This window comes from Mesoplodon mirus, assembly GCF_964341445.2.
Source record: "Mesoplodon mirus genome assembly, chromosome: 1".
Taxonomy (NCBI): domain Eukaryota; kingdom Metazoa; phylum Chordata; class Mammalia; order Artiodactyla; family Ziphiidae; genus Mesoplodon; species Mesoplodon mirus.
Window position 1 is genome coordinate 34,726,075 of NC_138976.1, and position 20,576 is coordinate 34,746,650.

Below are 20,576 nucleotides of genomic sequence, written 5' to 3' on the forward strand. Positions count from 1 at the left end.
AAGGCTGGTTATAGAAGTTAATTGTCTAAAATCTACACAGAAGCACTTGAATCACAATGGCCAGGAGAAGCTCAGGGGTTGAAGAGGGTCTGGGTCTAAAAACTCTGCCTGTACAACACTGGGCCATCACGTTTGAGTGATGGAACTCGTAACTGGCTTTCTAGTACCTCTAGATTTTCTTGGCTTGTAAAAAGTGTCTAGTTTCCATTTAAATTAGAGCTGGAAGGAATCTGAGAGATAATCATATCCAAAGGATGTAAAGAGAAAGAAGAGAATGAACACTTTTGGAGCTTATTGTGTGTGATGTTGTGACTCATAATAAGAAACATATATATTTGGTCTTTGTCAGTTTCTGGCACAAAGCTCCTAAAACCCCTATAATTTCCTAAGTGGTAACAGCAGTAAAAGCGTCTTAACATTCATAATGAAACCCTTTCAATGATACCTGAGTTTACGTGAATGAGGTGACTTTGGGAAAGCACCTAAGGATGGGGCTTGTTGCCAGGGGAACCAAACACATGATTGATTACAGGGTTAGAACTTTCAGTCCCCCGCCACCTCCCCGACCTCTGGGAAGGGGAGAGGGGCTGGAGGTTGGATCAATCACCAATGGCCGATGATTTAATCAATCATGTCTATGTAATGCAGCCTCCATAAAAACCCAAAAGGACAAGGTTCATAGACCTTCTGGGTTGGTGAACACACGGAGGTTTGGGAGAAGCGGCGTGTTCACAGAAGGCATGAAAGCTCCCCACCTCCCCAACCCCTATACCTTGCCCTACGCATCTGTTTCAAATGGCTGTTCCTGAGTTACATCCTTTTATAATAAACTGGTAACCTAGAAAGTAAACCGTTCCCCTGATTTCTGCGATTGGCTCCAGCAAATTAAACCCAAAGAGGGGGTCATGGGAAACTCCCACCTATAGCCGGTAGGTCAGAAGCACAGGTGACAACATGGACTTGGGATTAGCACCTGAAGTGTGTGTGTACGTGTGGTGCGGGGGTTGGTGGGGAGTCCTGAGGGACTGAGCCCTTAATCCGACATTGTCTTCAGGCCGACAGTGTCAGAATGCATTGCTTGTAGTGTTGGAAAAAACACCCCTTACATTATGTCACATCCATCCCTTTCTCAGGCTTCGAGCAGCCGTGGAGAGGGCTCAAGGTACCCTGGATCACAGCGCTAACGAGGCAGGATTCTGACGCAGGCTGTGTCGGCATCCGGTGCTCGGGGTCTCCGCACCACACCCCAGCAGGACACACCTTCTCTGCCTACGGGAGGGATCCCTCTTCATCCTCGTTCAGCATGAAGCCCTGTCAACCCATTCACGCCAGCTACTCGAGCTTTCCTTGGGGATTCATTTAAATCAACTGCAGAGACCCCTTCCCTTTATCGACAGCTTCCCACTCAGCACCGATACCTGCACATGGACAGGAAAACACTCTCTCTGCCAACATTCAGAGCAGGCTGCTGGGAGGCCTGAGGCATTTCTTGAGCTGTTGCACGTCTTTGAGAAGGAGGCAGGAGATCAGAGTTCAAGTCCCAGCCCTGCCACTTGCCTGGCATGTGGCCAGGAACAAGCCCCCCGCCCCAAGCCCCCCGTCCCATCCCCTCAGCTTCCTCATCTGTGCACTGAGTGGTCCCCTAACACAAGAATCAACTCAGTGTCCGTGGCAACTGTAATGAACTGTTCAAATGAAAGGAAGGGTTTAAGATGTTTTCTCTGACAGTAGCATGTCCCACCACCACTAGTGTTTATACTCTCCAACCCTCACCCCACATACATCTGAAATGGTAGGAGCGCCAGCAGTGTCCACACAAGTGGCAAATGTGATGACTTCCAGGCACCCATCAGGGTGAAGCCACAACAGTCCCTCTGGCGTCCACGGAGTCCTTCCAGCAGTCACCGTGTCTGTGTGTCAACCTCCCCTCACAGCCCTGGGCCTCTAATTACCCATGTACCCGATTCCGTGCTGCAAAAACCAGATGAAAAACACCTCACAAGTCTGAGACAAAGGCCAAAGACCACCTTTTCTGGATTCCTTGCTGCAAAACGGACTACCATGAAATGCTCCCTTTTCACGTTGGGAGGGGCTTTGGAAGGGACTGAGGATGGCTACACCTACCCTGTAGAACGCCCGCCCCGAGATGGGGACAGAGACTTCTGCTTGGTGGGGCTACGGTTACCCCAGCCCCAAATCCCTGCCGCTCCTCTGCCTGGCAAAGTCCTCTCATCCTCTGTGGCTGCGGCCCACCCCACGTTCGCCCTTCCCCTCTGATACCCTGATCACCTGATCAGCAACACTCAGCCTCCAGGCTCACAGACGGGAGGACAGTGAACAGTATAGTCTATAACCGTGAACAGTATAGTCTGAGACTTAACTTTCCAGGTTTCAGGATCTTAACACAGAAATTCTGGGATTGGTTTTTTGTTCCAAGACTCTGAGTCCTAAGATACTTTAAGTACACTAACTGTGGTGGATATTTTATTGGATAATTTTATATTTATCATAAAAAAAAACGGAGCCCCCAGTTTTCCAAGGGACCACTTGTCTGTCTCCCTCACCAGAATGTGGCAGGTGGGGGGACACTGTCCAGTCTACCTCTGCACCACAGAGCTTGTTACTGAGTAAGCTCCACGTCAAAGTTTGCTGAATGGCTACTGACTGAATGTTTTCTTTCCACGGGTGTGGCTGTGTGTACGTGGCTGTGATGTTCCCTTGTGTAATGGAATCAGTATAACCCAGTGGAAAGTGCTGGCCTTTGGAATGAGAGACCAGGTTCTGAATCCCGGCTCTGTCCCTTACTTTAACCTTTACAAGGTTTCTAGTGAGCCTCAGCTTCCTCATCTGTGAAACGGGTCTGCTTTATGGCCAGCTTCACAGATCAATACTGAATGTTAAACAAGAGTTATATAAAGCCTTTAGTTTGTTGCCTGCCTCAGGGCTCATCAGAGTAGAAACTCAGTAAACAGCACCTACCAGAACAGTCTAAGAAAGCTGGGTGGGTGCAGGCCAGAGCCCTGGGCTCTCAGAAGAAAGCTTTGATATGTAAAAATAGAACCCCTGCCCCTGCTTTGAGCTGTGCCAAAGTGACAGCTACAGAGTGGGTTCCTGGGTGGCTTTCCTGCTTTGATATGGAAAAGGGAAAGAGGAGGCCCCAGCCCCAACCACTAAAAATAGGCGATGCCAATAGACTTTGACCTTGCTTCAGGGCTGGACTGTGCACTATGGAAACCAGGCTTGGCTCTGCAGCAAGCTGGGAATATAAGCTGGGGATGCAGAGATCCAAGAACCCTGGAACCCCCAGCCCTCTGATTTGCATATCAGGGGCTGGGTGGGGATGTCATTCCTTGCAGGAGCCTCAATTATGGGGCAATAAGCCAATGGCCAAGTGGACCATGCCCTTCTGGGCCCCCTTCTATCACACCTGCCACCAACTGCTTTGTCCCAGGCCTTTGGGAAAAATCATTGGCTCAGCGAACTTTCCCAGAGGTCTCATCTAAATTGCTAAGGTCTCTCCCACGGACAAGGCAGCCTTGAGGTTCCAGCTAACCTCAGTGCATCACCTCTGGGGGCCGTGATGACTTCTGGTCCCCCCGGCCTGCCCAGCTGGGAAGAAGAGACCCACACCCGTGCTGGATTACAAAACCTTTCTCTTCCATTAACTCACTGAGTCCTTCAAATTCCCTCTGAAATGGATGTTACTACATTCACCTTGGTGTTAGGAAAACTGAGGCTCCAGAGTACAGTGTACCGAAAAGAACACTTAAAACCCGAAATCGTAAAACCTGGGTTCGCACACAAGCTGTGCTACTCACTAAGTGACTTGCCAAGGTCTAAGGACTTTGGTTTCACCACCAGAGATGGAGAATTTGACAAATGGCTCCTAAGGTCCCTTCTGGGGCTAAAGACGAAAGTTCTAGGTTGTATGCCATGTCACCAATAGTCACCAAGTTAAGAAGAGGAGGACCTAAGTCTTAGGATCTAATCAGAAAGGTTTGTTCATATACACAAATAATGACCCTGAGGCCAAATTAGCAAACTGCCAGGGAGGGCAAAATAAGCTCAGGTTTACAGAGAGGAGGAAAAACATTTTGGGAGCTCAGGACATGCTGCACGAAGGGCTGTCATCGGAGGTGGTCTTGAAAGATGGCCAGAGGTTTAAACGGGATGAGAAAGGGTGTTCCGGGAGGGGAACCAGCACAAGCAAGGTGCGGGCAGTACCAGACCCAGCCTACAATGAACCCAGCTTAGATGTCAAACCGATGAGAAGAAGAGGCCTGGGAGCTGTCGCTGCCCCACATCTCTAGGATCCTCAGAGTTCGGCAGATGAGGACCCTACGCCTGCTCTTGTGGGGAAGAAAAGCGCATCATATTCACAGAGCTGCATGCTTGAAAGGTTTTAGCACCTGCAGAATCTGAGCATCTGCAGGTGTGTGGCCTGGGAAGGACGCCTGGATCTCACCGTGAACATCCCCCCTGCTGCACAGGGCCAGGGCACCAGCGGACGGGAAAGCCTGGCAGCCAAGTGAGCAGAGGCTCACAGCAGAGTCTTTCATAGTGGAGTCACATCCTTGGCTTTCTGGGAACCCGTGTGGCTGGAAAGCAGTTGCCTGGGGATGAGGACACGCCACCAGAACAACAGGTACTTGGCTCTAATGGCAGAAATAACAGGTATCTTCTCCCTGACTAGAGAAGATTTGTGGGGCAGACACACCTGCCTCTCCTTTAGACTCAGAATCACTGGACATTAGAACTAGAAGAGCTCTTGGGAGAACAGGTCCAAGAACCCCATTTTAGGGATTTTCCTGGCAGTCCAGTGGTTAAGACTCCACGCTTCCACTGCAGGGGGCGCGGGTTTGATCCTTGGTTGGGGAACTAAGATTACACATGCTGCCTGGGGTGGTCAAAAGAAAAAAAAGAGGGGCTTCCCTGCTGGCACAGTGGTTAAGAATCCACCTGTCAATGCAGGGGACACATTCAATCCCTGGTCCGGGAAGATCCCATGTGCCGCGGAGCAACTAAGCCTGTGCGCCACAACTACTAAGCCTGTGCTCTAGAGCCTGCGAGCCACAACTACTGAAGTCCGCAGGCCTAGAGCCCGTGCTCTTCAAGAGAAGCCACCGCAATGAGAAGCCCGCACACCGCATCGAAGAGTAGCCCCCACTCGCCACAACTAGAGAAAGCCCACACAGCAATGAAGAACCAACACAGCCAAAAATAAGTAAATAAATAAAAGAACCCCGTTTTACAGATGAGAAAACTGAGCCCAAGGGAGAAAAGGTGGCTTATCTAAAGCCCATCAAATGAGTTGGGGCAGATCAAGAGTAAGGTCCAGGTCTGACTCAGTCCAGGGCCATAAACAATCTAAAGCCGAAGATACCACACATGTTAGGACAACAGGAGAAGGCAGAACAGAGAAGAGTTTCCGGGATGAGGAGGGCTGGCAAGTGTCAGATGCTGGGGACAGCAAGGAGGACTCTAAACTCAGCACCCAGGAAGCAACTGGAAATGGAACTCTGACGTAGGTGTAGTGAGTAAATGCTGGAGGAACAGGCCAACTCCCTTAAAACAAAGTAGTAAAAAGGATGGACAAAGAGAAAAAAGAAACTTTGAGATGCAGGGAAGAAAACTCAAGGCGTTTCAGCTAAATGACTCGGTCTTCTCAGTAGGTGGCAAGGCCAACCGTGAGACCAGTCTTTGTGGGAACTGGACTACGGGTCTGTGATCCAGAGTCAGAGGGGAACCCTGGGGCATTCCAGAGTTGGGATTAACCCCCAGAGTCCACTGGGGGTTAATGAGGCTCCAAGAGCAGCTCGGGGGCTTGGACTCTGCTGAACCTGTGATCTGTGATTTGTGCTGGTGCCAAAACGCACAGCCCGTGGCTCTCCAGCAATGCCCGGCAGCCCGGGAGAAGCAGCAGAGGAAGCATATGGGCCTGCGTGTGTGTCAAAGGGAGGCCAGGGGACAGTCAGGGGAGCAGGAGAATCAAAGGGCAAGTGGGAACACGGGTGAGACAGCTGAGCTTCGCCAGGCCGGGAGGAAGGACAGAGTAGGAGGGGTTGTCGTGGGCCAAGGCCACGTGTAGAGGAACTGGAAGGACGCGATCACGGGACGTTGTCATGCGATGAGAAATGACAGAATTCTGGATCTTGGAGTGATTGGGGTGGTGACAGGACCAGAAGTGTGAGGTTTGCTCAAATGAAGCTTCAGTGAGAGGAAACCATGTCTGGAATGTTTAGAGGGGTCAGCAATTTGAGTTCTGAGGTTGCCCAGGGAAGAGAAAAACAGGCACCAGAGGCCTTGAAGGACGGGAAGGAGAGCGCTGAGGTTAGAGGACACAGCACTGGGTGGTCCAACCTCAAAGGAAGCAGAACTGCATGGGGGAGGGGACACGGAAAAGCTGGTCTGCCCTCCCCAGGGCCACAGTGGCCAGAGTGAGAGTCTCTGGCTCACAGGAAGGAATCAGGACCACGAACTCAAGGAGGCAGCTGGGGTGTTCGTGGCAACAGTCAGCGGGGTGGGGTAGTGGGCTGTCAGCAGACAGGAGGTCCTGAAGGTGGAGAGGAAGTCAGTGGTGTAGAGGGGGCATCCAGTGGGAGCAGAGGGGACTGTCTGCCCAGCAGGCACTGTAGCTCGGGTGCACTGAAGTCCTGGCTCCACCGTATCACCGCAGACTGAGCATCACAGTAACCATCTCAGGCAGACCCAATTTCCAGGCATCGACTTTGAGCATCTCCTTACAACCGTAATGGGTAGCCCCCAGGAAGTCCCTAAGAAGTGTCTTTCAGGTAGAAAGGCTTAGCCTCAGATGAGGAGCTCCAGGTCCCAGTTCAAACATCTCCTACCAGGGAACTCACCCTTTCATACTCTGTCTAAAATAGCACTGCCCCTTATTCTGTCTATTCCCTCACCCTCCCTTTACTTTGTCTAACGCCTCACTCTGCTTTATTTTTCTTAACACTTATCACCACCAGTCATGTTACATAGGTATTACATATATCCACTGCATTATCCACTGCTTGGAAGAGGACCCAGTGCATAACAGGCACTTAATAAATAACTTTTAGATTGCTGAATAAGTTCTCTTTGAAACCCAAAGCTAGATTTTGTTGGGAAGGGAGACCCTGAAGTCTTTCCTGCTTTTTAAAAGAACAAAGCTGGAGGTATCACATTCCCTGATTTCAAGCTATACTACAAAGCTACAGTAATCTAAACAGTATGGTACAGACACAAAAACAGACACATAGGTCAATGGAACAGAACAGAGAGCCCAGAAATGAACCCACATTTATATGATCAATTAATCAATGACAAAAGAGGCAAGAATATACAATGTGGCACAGACAGTCTCTTCAATAAATGGTGTTGGGAGATCTGGACAGCTACATGCAGAAGAATCAAATTGGACTTCTATCTCACACTATGCACAAAAATAAATTCAAAATAGATAAAAGACTTAGATGTAAGACCTGAAACCATAAAACTTCTAGAAGAAAACATAGGCAGTATGCTCTTTGACAGTAGTCTTAGTAATATTTTTTGGATATGTCTCCTCAGGCAAGGGAAACAAAAGCAAAAATAAACAAATGGGACTACACCAAGCTAAAAAGCTTTTGCACAGTGAAGACAACTATCAGCAAAATGAAAATGCCACCTACTGACCAACAGAAAATCTTTGCAAGCGATACATCTGATAAGGGGTTAATATCCAAAATATACAAAGACCTCATACAACTCAACATCAAAAAACCCAAACAATCCTATTTAAAAACGGGCAGAGGATCTGAATAGACATTTTCTCAAAGAAGACACACAGATGGCCAACAGAAACGAGAAGATGCTCAATATCACTAACCATCAGGAAAACGCAAATCTAAACCACAATGAGGTATCTATCACCTCACACCTGTCAGAATGGCTATTATTAAAAACACAACAAATAACAAGTATTGACGAGGATGTGGAGAAAAGGGAACCCTCATGTACTTTTGGTAGGAATGTAAATTGATGCAGCCACTATGGAAAACAGTGTGGAGGTTCCTCAAAAAATTAAAAATAGAACTACTATATATCCAGCACTTTCACTCCTGGATATTTATCCAAAGGAAAAAAACACTAATTAGAAAAGATATATGCACCCCTATGTTCCTTGCACTGTTATTTACAAGCCAAGATATGGAAGCAACCCAAGTGCCCATCAATAGATGAATGCATAAAGAAGATGTGGTATCTATAATACATACGCAATGGAATATTACTCATGCATAAAAAAATAATAAAATCTTGCCATTTGTGACAATATGGAGGGACCTAGAGGGTATTATGTTAAGTGAAATAAGTCAGATAGTGAAAGACAAACATAGTATGATATCACTTATATGTGGAATCTAAGAAACAGAACAAATGAACAAACATTACAAAACAGAAACAGAGTTACAGATACAGAGAACAAACAGGTGGTTGCCAGGGGGGAAGGAGGGAGACAGAAATAGGTGAGGGAGATTAAGACATACAAACATCCAGTAGTTGCAAAATAAGTGAGTCACAGGTATGAAATGCACAGTGTGGAGAATATAGTCAGTAACAAGGTAATATCTCTGTACGGTGACAGGTCATAAATAGGCTTTCAGGGTGATCACTTAGCAATGTACAGAAATACTGAATTACTACGTTGTGTAACAGGAACTAACATAGTACTGTAGGTCAGTTATAAAATAAATAAAGAAATTAAAATAAATGAAAGAGTGGTTCTGAGCTGTGTCGAGTTCACACACTTGAGCACCTCCACTGCACACAGTTCTGTCTCAGGCAAAGCGGGGGAAGTCTTTGCTGACCTAACGCAACCTGCTGGAGCCTGCAAGATGGTCCTCAAGCAATGCCAAGACCCGCTCCGACTGCCCAGCCCCTGAGCCCACTAAGCCCGGCTGCAATTCAGCTGTGTTCACAGCACCTGCTTGCTACACCTGGCAAGAGTCCAGGAGAGGAGGGTAGCACAGCCTCTTCTGCTGGTTAAATACAAGCAGCATCCTTAAAAGAATTCCTATAATGATATTTCTTCTCTCTACCTACTCTAGAGATGTGCCCACACTGCATTCCTATGCTTGGAAAGGTTCCCCTAGTGCAACCCCATGTGTAACGGGAACACATCTTCCTCTTCCTTTCCCAGGTACTGGCCATCTCCAGGGTGGGGCACCACGGATGCATCATCTCACATGGGCACCAGCACCTCCATCCCAATGCTCCTTACTGCAACAATATCACAGTTTTACTCCTACCAATTTTTTGCAACAATATCACAGTTTTTCTCTACCAATTTCTAGCAACCATGGATCTGTGATTAGCATGAAAAGCCAATCCATCCCATAAGGAATCAAAGGAATACATACCGCAACCTGGGCAGAGTCAAGGAACTGGAGGCCAAAGTAATCTGTTTCCACCAGGTCCAAGTGGTACACAATCTGATCAAACAAATCTTGGCCTTTGGCATGTTTCTGGAAGACAATTGGGTAGATGAAAATTTAGGATGTGACAACTGGATAAGAAACAAGATTAAAAAAAGAAAAAAACAAACCACAAAATCATTTTTCTCTATTGCATACATGTGTCACAGTACACAGATTTTTAAAAATGTAATTATTTTTATTATAATACAAACTCATGATTAAATCTAAGCATACATACACAATGACAACAAAAACCCACCAAACTACAACTTCATAGGATGATTAGGGAACCAATGATTTATTATGACAAATGGTAAATAAATGGGGAAAAAAATCAAGCATTGATCCTGCCTTTAGCCGTAGCACTGGGTAACCAAAGAGCAGATGACAACATATACAAAAATTAACTCAAAATGAATCAAAGACCTAAATGTAAGAGTTAAAACTATAAAACTCAGAATAAAACATACACACAAATCTTCATGACCTTGGATTAGGCAACAGTTTCTTAGATAAACACCAAAAGTGCAAGCAACAAAAGAAAAAACAAACTGGACATCATCAAAAATGTAAAACTTTTATGCTTCAAAGAACACCAATATATCAGGAAAGTACAAAGACAACCCTGAATGGGAGAAAATTTTACAAATCATACTTCTGACAAGGGACTTCTATCTAGAACAAAGAATTATTACAACTCAATAATAAAGAGACAAATATTCAATTAAAAATTAGGTCAAGGAAATAGATAGATATATAGATAAGATAGATAGATAGATAGATGGTTCTCCAAAGATAGAAAAACAGCCAATAAGCATATGAAAAGATGCTCAACATCATTACTCATCAGGGAAATGCAAATCAAAACCACAATCAGACACTTCACACCCACTAGGAGGGCTATAATAAAAAAGACAGATAACCAACGTTGGAGAAATTGGAACCCTCTTATACTGCTGACAGGAATGTCAAATTGTGTAGCTGATTTAGGAAACAGCCTGGCAGTTTCTTAAACGGTTAAACCTAGAGTTACCATTTGACCCAGCAGTGACACTTCCAGGTAAATATCCAAGAAAAATGAAAACATTAAGCTCACGTAGAACCTGGTACAAAAATGTTCACAGCAGCGTTATTCCTAATAGCCAAAAAGTGGAAGCAACCCAAATGTCTATCAACTGATGAATGGATAAACAAAATGCAGTACATCCATACAATGGGATATTATTTGGCCATAAAAAGGAATAAAGTGCTGACACATGCTACAACATTGATGGATACTGAAAACATTATACTAAGTGAAAGGGCTTGGTTACAAATGACCACGTATTATTTGAAATGTCCAGAACAGTAAGTCTAGAGACAGAAATTAGATTAGTAATTGCTTAGGGCTGCCAGGTTTGTGGGGTGACAGCGAAGATGAGTAGGATTTTTTGGAGGTTAATGAAGTGTTCTAAAATTAATTGTGGTGATAGATGCACAACTCTACGAAAATACTAAAAACCGCTAAACTGCATGCTTCAGATAGCTGAATTGTATGGTATGTGAATCTCTATAAATAAACAATTAAAAATAGTAGAGAGACAAAGTTTTTCTTTATAGTAGTATTCCAGCAAATAAATGAAGGAATAACAGAATTGCAATATCACAATTTTGCAACTTCTAATGAATGGCAGGCTCTAAGCATTGGACGCCAGTGGCTACTAATATCGCAATAGGAGACAGACAGACAACCGTTATGTACCTCGCCATGAAGAACGTCCCACCACCCAAGATATAATCTTGTTCCCCACACCGCTCTTCCCACAGGAAATAAAAAATCAACCCTGGGACTGATTCAACCACTAGATCCAACTGCCAACTGTAGGAAATGCAGAGGAATGTTCTAAACTACATGGGACTGCAATTGGCGAGATCCAGCTTGTGGGAAATTCTAGAAACTCCTCAGGACAAATGACCTAGTTTCTTCAACAAACAGACTATAGGGAAGAGAAGAGATGGAGGGAACACCTACAGATTAAAAGAGATTTAAAAGACTTTTTTTTTTAAAAAGGAAAATTTAACTTGCAATATCTAGGGATGCACACTTGGGTGAGCAAACTTGGAAAGATAGTAAAGAAGTGACTGTAATAAAGTCAGAGTAGTTTTTGCTCTTGGGGCTTGGAGGGGGCACAGGGAGGGGGCAACAGTGGACTTCTGGCTGGCTGGCAGCGTTCCAGCGTTTGACGTAGGTGGTGGTACAAGGGTGTCTGTCTACCTTCTAGTAGTTCATTAAACTGTACCTTTGCTTTATTTGTACATCTGTACTTACGTTATACAAATAAACAACAATAACAAAAAAAAATCAAAACTACATCCATGAATTACAGTCTCTTTCCTTCCTGGAAATACTCCTCTGAAGGCATCAATTCAAAAGAAGCGGAAGACTTGACGTGCAGTGGTGTTCTCTATCAATTAATCTACTGGAGAAATAAGGCAGGGTCACGGGAGGCCAAAAAGAACAACTGAAACTCCAATCACAGAACACAGCACTGAGGCCCCCCAGCACGCCAGAATACTATTCGGCCATAACCAAAAAGAATTATGAAGATGAGACAGAAATATGGAGAATTCTTATGACAAACGTCAAGTAAACAGAATACGTAACTCTGTTAATAGCAAGCTGTGATCCCAACTACATAAAAATATGTATGCACTGTACATGGACTACTTGATAGAAACAGGAAATTGGCAAAAACTAAAACAGCTGTGTTAGCATGGAGACACTATGGATGGTTTTCTTCCCAAGTTTTTTTTTTAACACTGGTCTTTTGGCAGTTGTTAGGCAGCAAATACAATTTCAAAAAAAAAACCCCACAATTCTGGCACTCTCCCTCCTTGCCCGTAACAATCCATCTTCTGGATGTATTTCTTCCAATTACTATCCAGTGCTATTGGCCCCATGCAACACCTATTATCACGGTGCCAATGCTTCATTAGTGGGTTTCCTAGTGGGAAAAACATAGTTAGAGTAAAGCTTTAGCAGCAGAATGTGGCAGAAAGAACTGTGCTGGGAGAAAGCAAGAGACCTGTGCTCTAGTCCCAGATGCACCATTAACTCCAACCTTAAGCAATTCATAATTTCCCCCAATCCATACGGTCATCCTGGACTTCCCCTGCAGCTGCAAATCAGACACGGCCATGGCGCCCTGAATATACAGGGCCACCAAAACTCAAATGACCCCAAATCCAACCTGCTCCCCACCTGGGTCTATTTTGGTTCAGGGCTTACCATCCAGGTATGTAATTTTAACACTCTCAGAGAATGAACTGAAAAAGCACAGTTCCCTACATGTAAAATGAGGGAGGTTAGCCCAAGTTTCTGTCTAGGTCATTCCAAATTTTACTCTTCTGATGTCTTTCTAAAGTGGCTCTTAATTTAGAATGAGCTCAAGGTGGCGGTTATGAAAAGAACCCTTCTAGGGGCAGTGAGTCCCTTCTGCCAATGCCAGACTGGCTCCTCTGCTGACAGATCCTCACTCAGCTGGACTTGGAGGTGGCATACAGCAGGGTCTGGTGGATAGGAAACACTATTTTTACTCACCTATAAACACTTCCCCCCACTCACCTCCCTCCCCCCCAAGTATGCTCTTTGGTCTGTTCTGCTGGAAAAGAGAATTCCCAATGGCCCTTTCCTGCTCTAAAAAGAATCTGGTGAAATTATGAGGGCTGGAATGAACAGAAGGGTCCTTGAAACAGGTCCCAGGGAGTTATGGGCAGGTTGGAGACAGGAGGGTCAAGACCACAGCCCTTGAATCAACCATCTTTCACTCCTCCCTGCCCACAGAGTGTCCAGTCTCAAAACTGAGAAGGTTCCAGATAACTCATCTGCACTGCCAGCCAGGACAACTTACTCAGGGCAGCCCCTAGAAGCCCACAAGCTGTCATCTCAGGCTTACTGGCCCAAACATTCCCTCCTTCGGCAGCTTCCCCAACTCTACTCTCCCCGCCCGCTCCAGGGCAGTAAGTGCCCCTCTTCTGGGTTCCCACAAGCAGGCCCATGCCTTCATTACATACACACTTATCACACTGCACCACAGCTGCCCATGTTCCTGTCTTATTCCTGCTTCAGACTGAGCACTCCCAAGGGCAGAGACCAGCTGTGTTCACCTGGATTACCACTCTCTCTTCCCTCCATCCCCAAAACACATGCTTGGCTGGCACCCAGCAGGCACTCCACAAATGTCTGTTTGCTGGATGGATGGATGGACGGACGGATGGATGGGGATATGTGGATGGGGGATAGATGGGGCCACGAAACAAATCTTCCGGATGGGCCGTGCCGAAGCACGAAAAACAGACTGATATTTCACAAGCGGCAGGGCTAAAAATGAGAATACACTCACTAAAATCTTTTCAAATTAAGTTTTCCATGAACAAGCATCTAGGGAACTGTGCTGTACTTCCAAGGCCATTTACCTAAACACAATTTTGTGGCTATTATGTGACGTGCTGTCTAGTGATTACACCAGGAGATCTGTTAATGTGACAAGAATGGAAGCTGCTCCTTGTTGCCTCATCATTAACTGGGTCTCCCCCTCTGTGATGAATCCATTCATTCATTCATTCAACAAATATTTACCAACTGCTCATCAAATGCCAGCCATCCTTCTAGGCACTGGGGTATGCTGGGGTCACAAGGTCTGTAAGGGAGTAGCTACAGGAAGCTACAGAAGAACAAGTCCTTCTTGCGGAGCAACGTCATCCTAAACAGCTTAAGACCCGAGCTCGTAAGTAGCAATACCACTTACCTCCCTGCCTTCCCAAACAGAATATACTCAATGTAAAACCTTACAAAGTCCCCATCACCATCCTGAAATCTACCAACTACAAGACATATATGGAGAGCTGTCCCCAAACACAGCAGGATCTAGAGAGCTCTACCCTCGAGTTCTTACATCCACGTTGCCTAGTTTTTCTTCCTCCTGTCTCAGCACATCATTTTTTACAGGGACCAGCAACCAGTGGTTTGGAGACAGTATGTCTCTCTATAGCAGCTCCTTCTGATCTGAGAAGAGCTAAAAATAACCACGTGCATTAAAATCATGTGTAAAATAAGAGTACAGAGTTGCCGGCTAAAGACTGGGTCAGGCAGGCAGCCAGCAGGGAAAGGTATGGACATCGTGATATCTTTGTTAGCCAGTCAGAGGTTCTGATTTTGCCTATTTACTGGTTCCCAGACATGGTCCCAATAAGGAAGACTGCTGGACAGCGGATGTCTTGACTGTCCCCCAAATAAATGAACCAGCCTGACCCTCTTAGATAGATGCAACTGGCAACGTCTTACTGTAACCTGACCCACTTGCAATGTAATAGGTCGACTCTGGTCCTGGAAGAACAAAGAAGATAGAAGCCAATCCGTCCAAATCTCATTAGTCTCAATAGCATAAGATGCCGTGCATCCCAGGTAGGTTTGAAAGGAGGAAATAAGCTGTGTGTGCAAGTGCTAGTCAAGCGTATACATCCTAGTTGGTGGAAAGCATAACATCTGGGCAGAGAAAGGATTTCAGGAGCCTTGCAGGCACACGAGGCTCTCTTCCATCCACCAGTTCCACATCCACCAGATGGCACGCCCCCCTGCACCCATCTTCAGAAGGCTCTCTCCTTCCTCTCCATTGTGGCTCAGGCCACATCACCTCATACATGGACCACAGCAACAGCCCCCCGAGTGGTCCAACTACCTCTAGTGTCTCCCTCCTAAAGCCCATCTTCCTTGTGTTTGCCAGAATGGTCCTCATACAACACAGTCCTCATCTCAGTCACTTTTCTGCACAGAAACATCCACCAGAGGATGAAGCGCAGGCTTCTTGGCCTGGTGCTAGGGATTCTGCATAATCTACGCCACCCAGCCCAATACTCCTTCTCTCTCCCACAGGCCTCACGTGTACCCTGGGCTCCAGGCAAACGTGTTCTCCAACCACGACGCCCACTCACCACAGACAGCAGGTCCCACCCCTACAGTGTTGCCTGTGTCATTCCTTTGCCTAGGTGTCCTCCTCCCCTACATCCCCATTGCTGTCCCCACCTGCAACAAGCCAATCCCCATGGCCACTTTCAGGTGACAATCATCATCACTAAACTTCCTGTTGGCGGCACCCTGTCCTGTTCATCTTTGCTTCTTTATCATTCGGCCTTCTAAAGCTCGAAAACATAACTGCTGACGTGGATTTAGGAGAATCCTCAGTTCCCAAGACAGTCTTCAAACAACCCACTTTGCACAAGTCTGATCTTCCTGGTTCATCTCCACTGGGAATTCTCTACAGCCAGCTGGGACCTGAATGGAGAACCCTGGTACTACCATCTCCCTTTCCCGACTCCCTGTCTGTTCTAAAGCAGTCTAGAACACTGGTGTTTTGAAAACCATAACACACTGTGGCCTGCCCTTTTGGCTGATGAAAATGCTATGCCTTCTACAAAATATTATCAAGTTCTGGACATTTATATATGGGTTAAAAAATAACCAAAACAAGTGTGGCGATGGTTTCGAAACCTAAGTGCAGACTTTTGCATTTGCTCCAATTAAATGTCATCTTATTTAAATTGGCCCACAATCTATCCTTTTAAGAACATTATTAAAAGGTTACCCCCCCGGTTATTATCCCATATACCACTTATTGATCTTAGTTTTACAACATATGGGAAATCTGATAATCAGGAACGGGTGAGGGGTGGAGGGTATGGGGTGGGGGAGGGGCGGTGTCTTTATTTCAACAGTAGTAAGGCACCCATCTGATGGTGGCCACAGCCTGGTTATAAATACACACAGTTTTACCACGTGGGGGGGGGGGCCATGCCCTGGACCTCTCAGAGGCAAAAATGTTGGGTTGGGGGCTTCCCTGGTGGTGCAGTGGTTAAGAATCCACCTGCCAATGCAGGGGAATTGGGCTCGAGCCCTGGTCTGGCAAGATCCCACATGCCGGGAGCAACTAAGCCCGTGAGCCACAACTACTGAGCCCGCGCACCACAACTACTGAAGCCCACACGCCTAGAGCCCATGCTCCACAAGAGAAGCCACTGCAACAAGAAGCCCGTGCACTGCAACGAAGAGTAGCCCCCGCTCGCTGCAAATAGAGAAAGCCCGTGCGCAGCAATGAAGACTCAATGCAGCCAAAAATAAATAAATAAAATAAATAAATTTATTTAAAAAAATGTTGGGTTGGAAAACCAGCTCTGTTTCTTTTCTAGCAATATGACGGTGACTCTAGGCAAGCCCCACTCCGAGACTCAGCCTCTCCATCTGAAAAATGGGGTACCCTCCCCTCCACCCCGTCCACCTTGCTAAGTCATTATGTTAATAAAAAAGCAAGAAAGCAAATGAGCGTGCACTGTAAACTGCGGTGTCCTATACACACACAGGAATTATGATCACTTCTGTCCAAACCTTATGTCTCTCACGTGTCCACAGGAGTAACATGATATACTTTTTGCCAAATGCTGAACAAACACTGAGGTACAGGAAGTCTGTGATCTAGTAATGCCATTTAAAGAAACACTGAGGCTAATGAGGCTTTGGAATTTTTGGTAAATCCCTGTTGGTCCCTGGAGATCAACTCCTTCCTTTCCAAGTTCGTAAACACTCCTGTTTAAACAGCTCTCGGAACTCTACCTGTTCTCATGGTGGGCTTCCTGGCCAGCGGTTCCCAGAAGGCACCTACCTCAAGGCATCTTTCAACTGTTTCTAGGAAGTGCGAATTCATGGTGAGTTACTAGCTCCTAACCCCACCCCACAACTTGGTAACTTGCTAGTTTTCTCTGAGCCTTAGCAGGAAACTAGCTCTCTATTACATGCACACGCACGCACACAAAGCGGCCCAGGGGTCTCTGTCCCCATTGCCATCACTACTAAGTCATCACAAAGAAACATAAACTGTTTACTCCAGGATGTCATAAACACAAATATCTGAAATTACCCCATAAAGTTACCTTGAAACTTCATCGTGAGTGAGAAATAGCATCTCAGCCATCGGCAAGATCTGGTGACTCAAAACTGGAATCTACTGATGCAAAGACTGTGCAGAAGTATCCCTAATCTGCTGGACTGAAGGCCAGGCTCTCCAACTTATAAATTCCATCTCCCAGTTGAAGAGGATCTCCATGTTTACAAAGGTTCCATGACCCCATTTTGCAGAGAAGGAGCCTGAGCCTCAGAGAGGTTACGTGACCAAGTTTATATTGCTTACAAGTAGCAGAGCTAGAATCAGGACCCGGCCTTCCGGATCCTTAGACAGGTGGACAGAGTTCTCTCCACCTCATCCCACTGTTTCTCTGGTCAGTTCATTCACCTCTTTGGCTCCAAACACATGAGCCATGTCCAGCAAACAAGAAATGTTTCTTAAGCCCAATTCAACACATGGCTGCTAAGAGCCTACTTCACATGTAGCCTTGGCTACAGCTGGGATACAGGGCCACATGGTCCAACACAAATAGATCTCATGGTGGGGTGGGGTGGGGGCAATTCCAGTTTTGTCTGGAGGGCAGGGAAGCTGTGGCAGAACGCAAAGTAGATGATTTGCTCACAAACTAACACAGAAGTCAAGACACGGTGTGTGGGGGACATCCACAGGCTGGGCAGCTCCTGGAAATTCAATTCTGGTAAAACAGGGCACATGTGATTAATTTCCTGATTTACCTGGCTAACAACCTCTTAGAACTCAGAGGACGCAGAAAAAACAACTGCCCTTGGGGACTTCCCTGGTGGCGCAGTGGTTAAGAATCTGCAGGGGACATGGGTTCGAGCCCTGGTCCGGGAAGATCCCACATGCTGCAGAGCAACCTAGCCCGTGCGCCGTAACTACCGAGCCTGCACTCTAGAGCCCGCGAGCCACAACTACTGAAGCCCGCATGCCTAGAGCCCGTGCTCTGCAACAAGAGAACCCACTGCAATGAGAAGCCCATGCACCACAACAAAGAGTAGCCCCCGCTCGCCGCAACTAGAGAAACAGCCCACGTGCAGCAACAAAGAACCAACGCAGCCAAAAATAAAATTAATTAATTAAAAAGAAAATTTACAGAAACAACTGCCCTTGATTTTGATCAACAAGGAAGTGAGAACAGTCTTAGAAGAAAGTCGTCTTGGTATGTGAGTCAGTGAAAGGAGGCAGTGACGACCAGGGTTCGCTTTCAACCAGGGGCGTGGGGCTCTCCATGTGCAACATGAGGTCTGGGTGGGCAGGCTGTAGGCTTAAGGGGTCCAGAACAGAGCACCACACTGGCTTCGACTGATGGAGAGACCAATCTAAACACTGAGACTTCGTGTTGCATTACTGATTCACTACTGATCAGCCCGTTCCAGGCTGATAAACCATCTTCAGGCCAAACTGTATTTATGTCTCAGCAAAGAGTCAAAGCTCTCAATTGTTTCTGCTGTGAGAATTAAATGGTCCCAACGGCCGTGAGCCTATGAACCTTCTTTCAAAACGTGTGGAATACCTAACGCCTCCTAATGACTTCGGTTTCGGTCTCCCTATAGCTCCTTCCAAGCACGCCTAACGCATGTGACTCAGCGGTTCGTTGAAGGGAGGGGTTCCCTTTCACTCCTCAAGATGCTGAATGAAGTCTGGATACTAAAGCTACTTGATCCTGGAGAACCAGCCCTGAAAACTGGTTTCACCCAACACTTCAAATATTATACCTCCCACTCTCAATAAGAAACACTAAAACAGCACATGTTGAATACTCTTTAATTTTGGGGTAACTAGTATCAGGCACATTTTCATATGCGATCCCTACAGACCGGGACAAAAATATCAGACAACCTCCCTAACACAAAGGTCCACTGGACAAATGACTCGTAGAATTCTGGATTGGGAGCCTCTCCTGACCTTTATTATTAAGCTAGGTGAGTCACGAACCAGTCACAGTGCTCTCTGCCCAACTGAGTCCACTCGAAGCCCTAGAGAATGGGATGGGGGCAGGAGACTGCCCTGAATGACCTCTAAGGCAGGGGCTTTCCATCCCAGTGCCCTCCATCTTACATCAAAAGAGAAGCAAGTACATGGGGACTTAAAAGGTCCCCGGTGGCAAGTACCTACAGTGTTAATTTTTGTGTTAATCTTTTAAACTGTAGCCACTAAAAAAAATGGCTGCAAGGTCTTTTTCTTTTTCCCTTGCATACGGAAGAGCCTGGCGCTGCTTCAACCAAACAGAATATGGCATTAGTGATATTTTGTGATTTCCAAGGTGAGTGACAGTTCTCTTGGGATGCTTGCTCTGTGGGAAGAGCCAGCCACCATGTGAAAAATCCAACTACCATGCTGAAGAGGCCATGAGCAGATGTTCCTCTCAACTGTCCCAGCTGAGCCCAGCCTCCAGCCATCCCTGCCAAGGTGCCAGACGTGAGTGCAGCCATCATGGACCCTCTACACCAGCCAATCTTGCAACTAAGTACTCCTGGGTGATACTAGTCGACACCATGAGGAGCAAAAGAAAATCCCAGCTGAGCCCCACCTCAACGGGTTCTTTTTTTTTTGAACATCTTTATTGGAGTATAATTGCTTTACAATGGTGTGTTAGTTTCTGCTTTATAACAAAGTGAATCAGTTATACATATACATATGTTCCCATATCTCTTCCCTCTTGCGTCTCCCTCCCTCCCACCCCTCTAGGTGGACACAAAGCACTGAGCTGAGCTCCCTGTGCTATGCGGCTGCTTCCCACTAGCTATCTATTTTATGTTTGGTAGTGTATATATGTCCATGCCACTCTCTCACTTTTTCCCAGCTTACCCTTCCCCCTGTCCGTATCCTCAAGTCCATTCTCAAGTAGGTCTGTGTCTTTATTCCCGTCTTGCCCCCTCAATGGATTCTTGATCAACAGAACCCATGAACTATGATAAATGATTGTTGTTTTAAGCCACTAAGCATTGGGGGATTTTGTTATTCAATAGATAACCAGAATGAAAACCATATAGGTGCACAGATATGACACATGTGCGTGGCATGTGTGCACGCTTTATAAAAGATTTAGTATGCAAAAGTTTTTCATAACTTTAAAAAACGTTGCTTAGGAATCCCCACACTGTGATGCTAACTTAGCTATCATCTGCTTGGAGACGAGGAATTAGAATAATAAATATATTAATTCTTAAAAAAAAAG

General features: G+C 46.2%; 1 protein-coding gene across 8 annotated transcripts in view; it reads right to left on the reverse strand.

Moving 5' to 3' along the window:
* The window catches only part of EPB41L4B (erythrocyte membrane protein band 4.1 like 4B), a gene marked incomplete at its 3' end in the record, with an annotated part of 141,899 nt that overhangs the window by 92,621 nt on the left and 28,702 nt on the right, over nucleotides 1-20,576 (reverse strand). For all 8 annotated transcript variants that reach the window (XM_082623065.1, XM_082623067.1, XM_082623064.1 and 5 more), the window contains exon 2: nucleotides 9,390-9,494. In XM_082623065.1, the coding sequence (XP_082479191.1) occupies nucleotides 9,390-9,494 (105 nt within the window). The remainder of the gene's footprint in view (nucleotides 1-9,389; nucleotides 9,495-20,576) is intronic.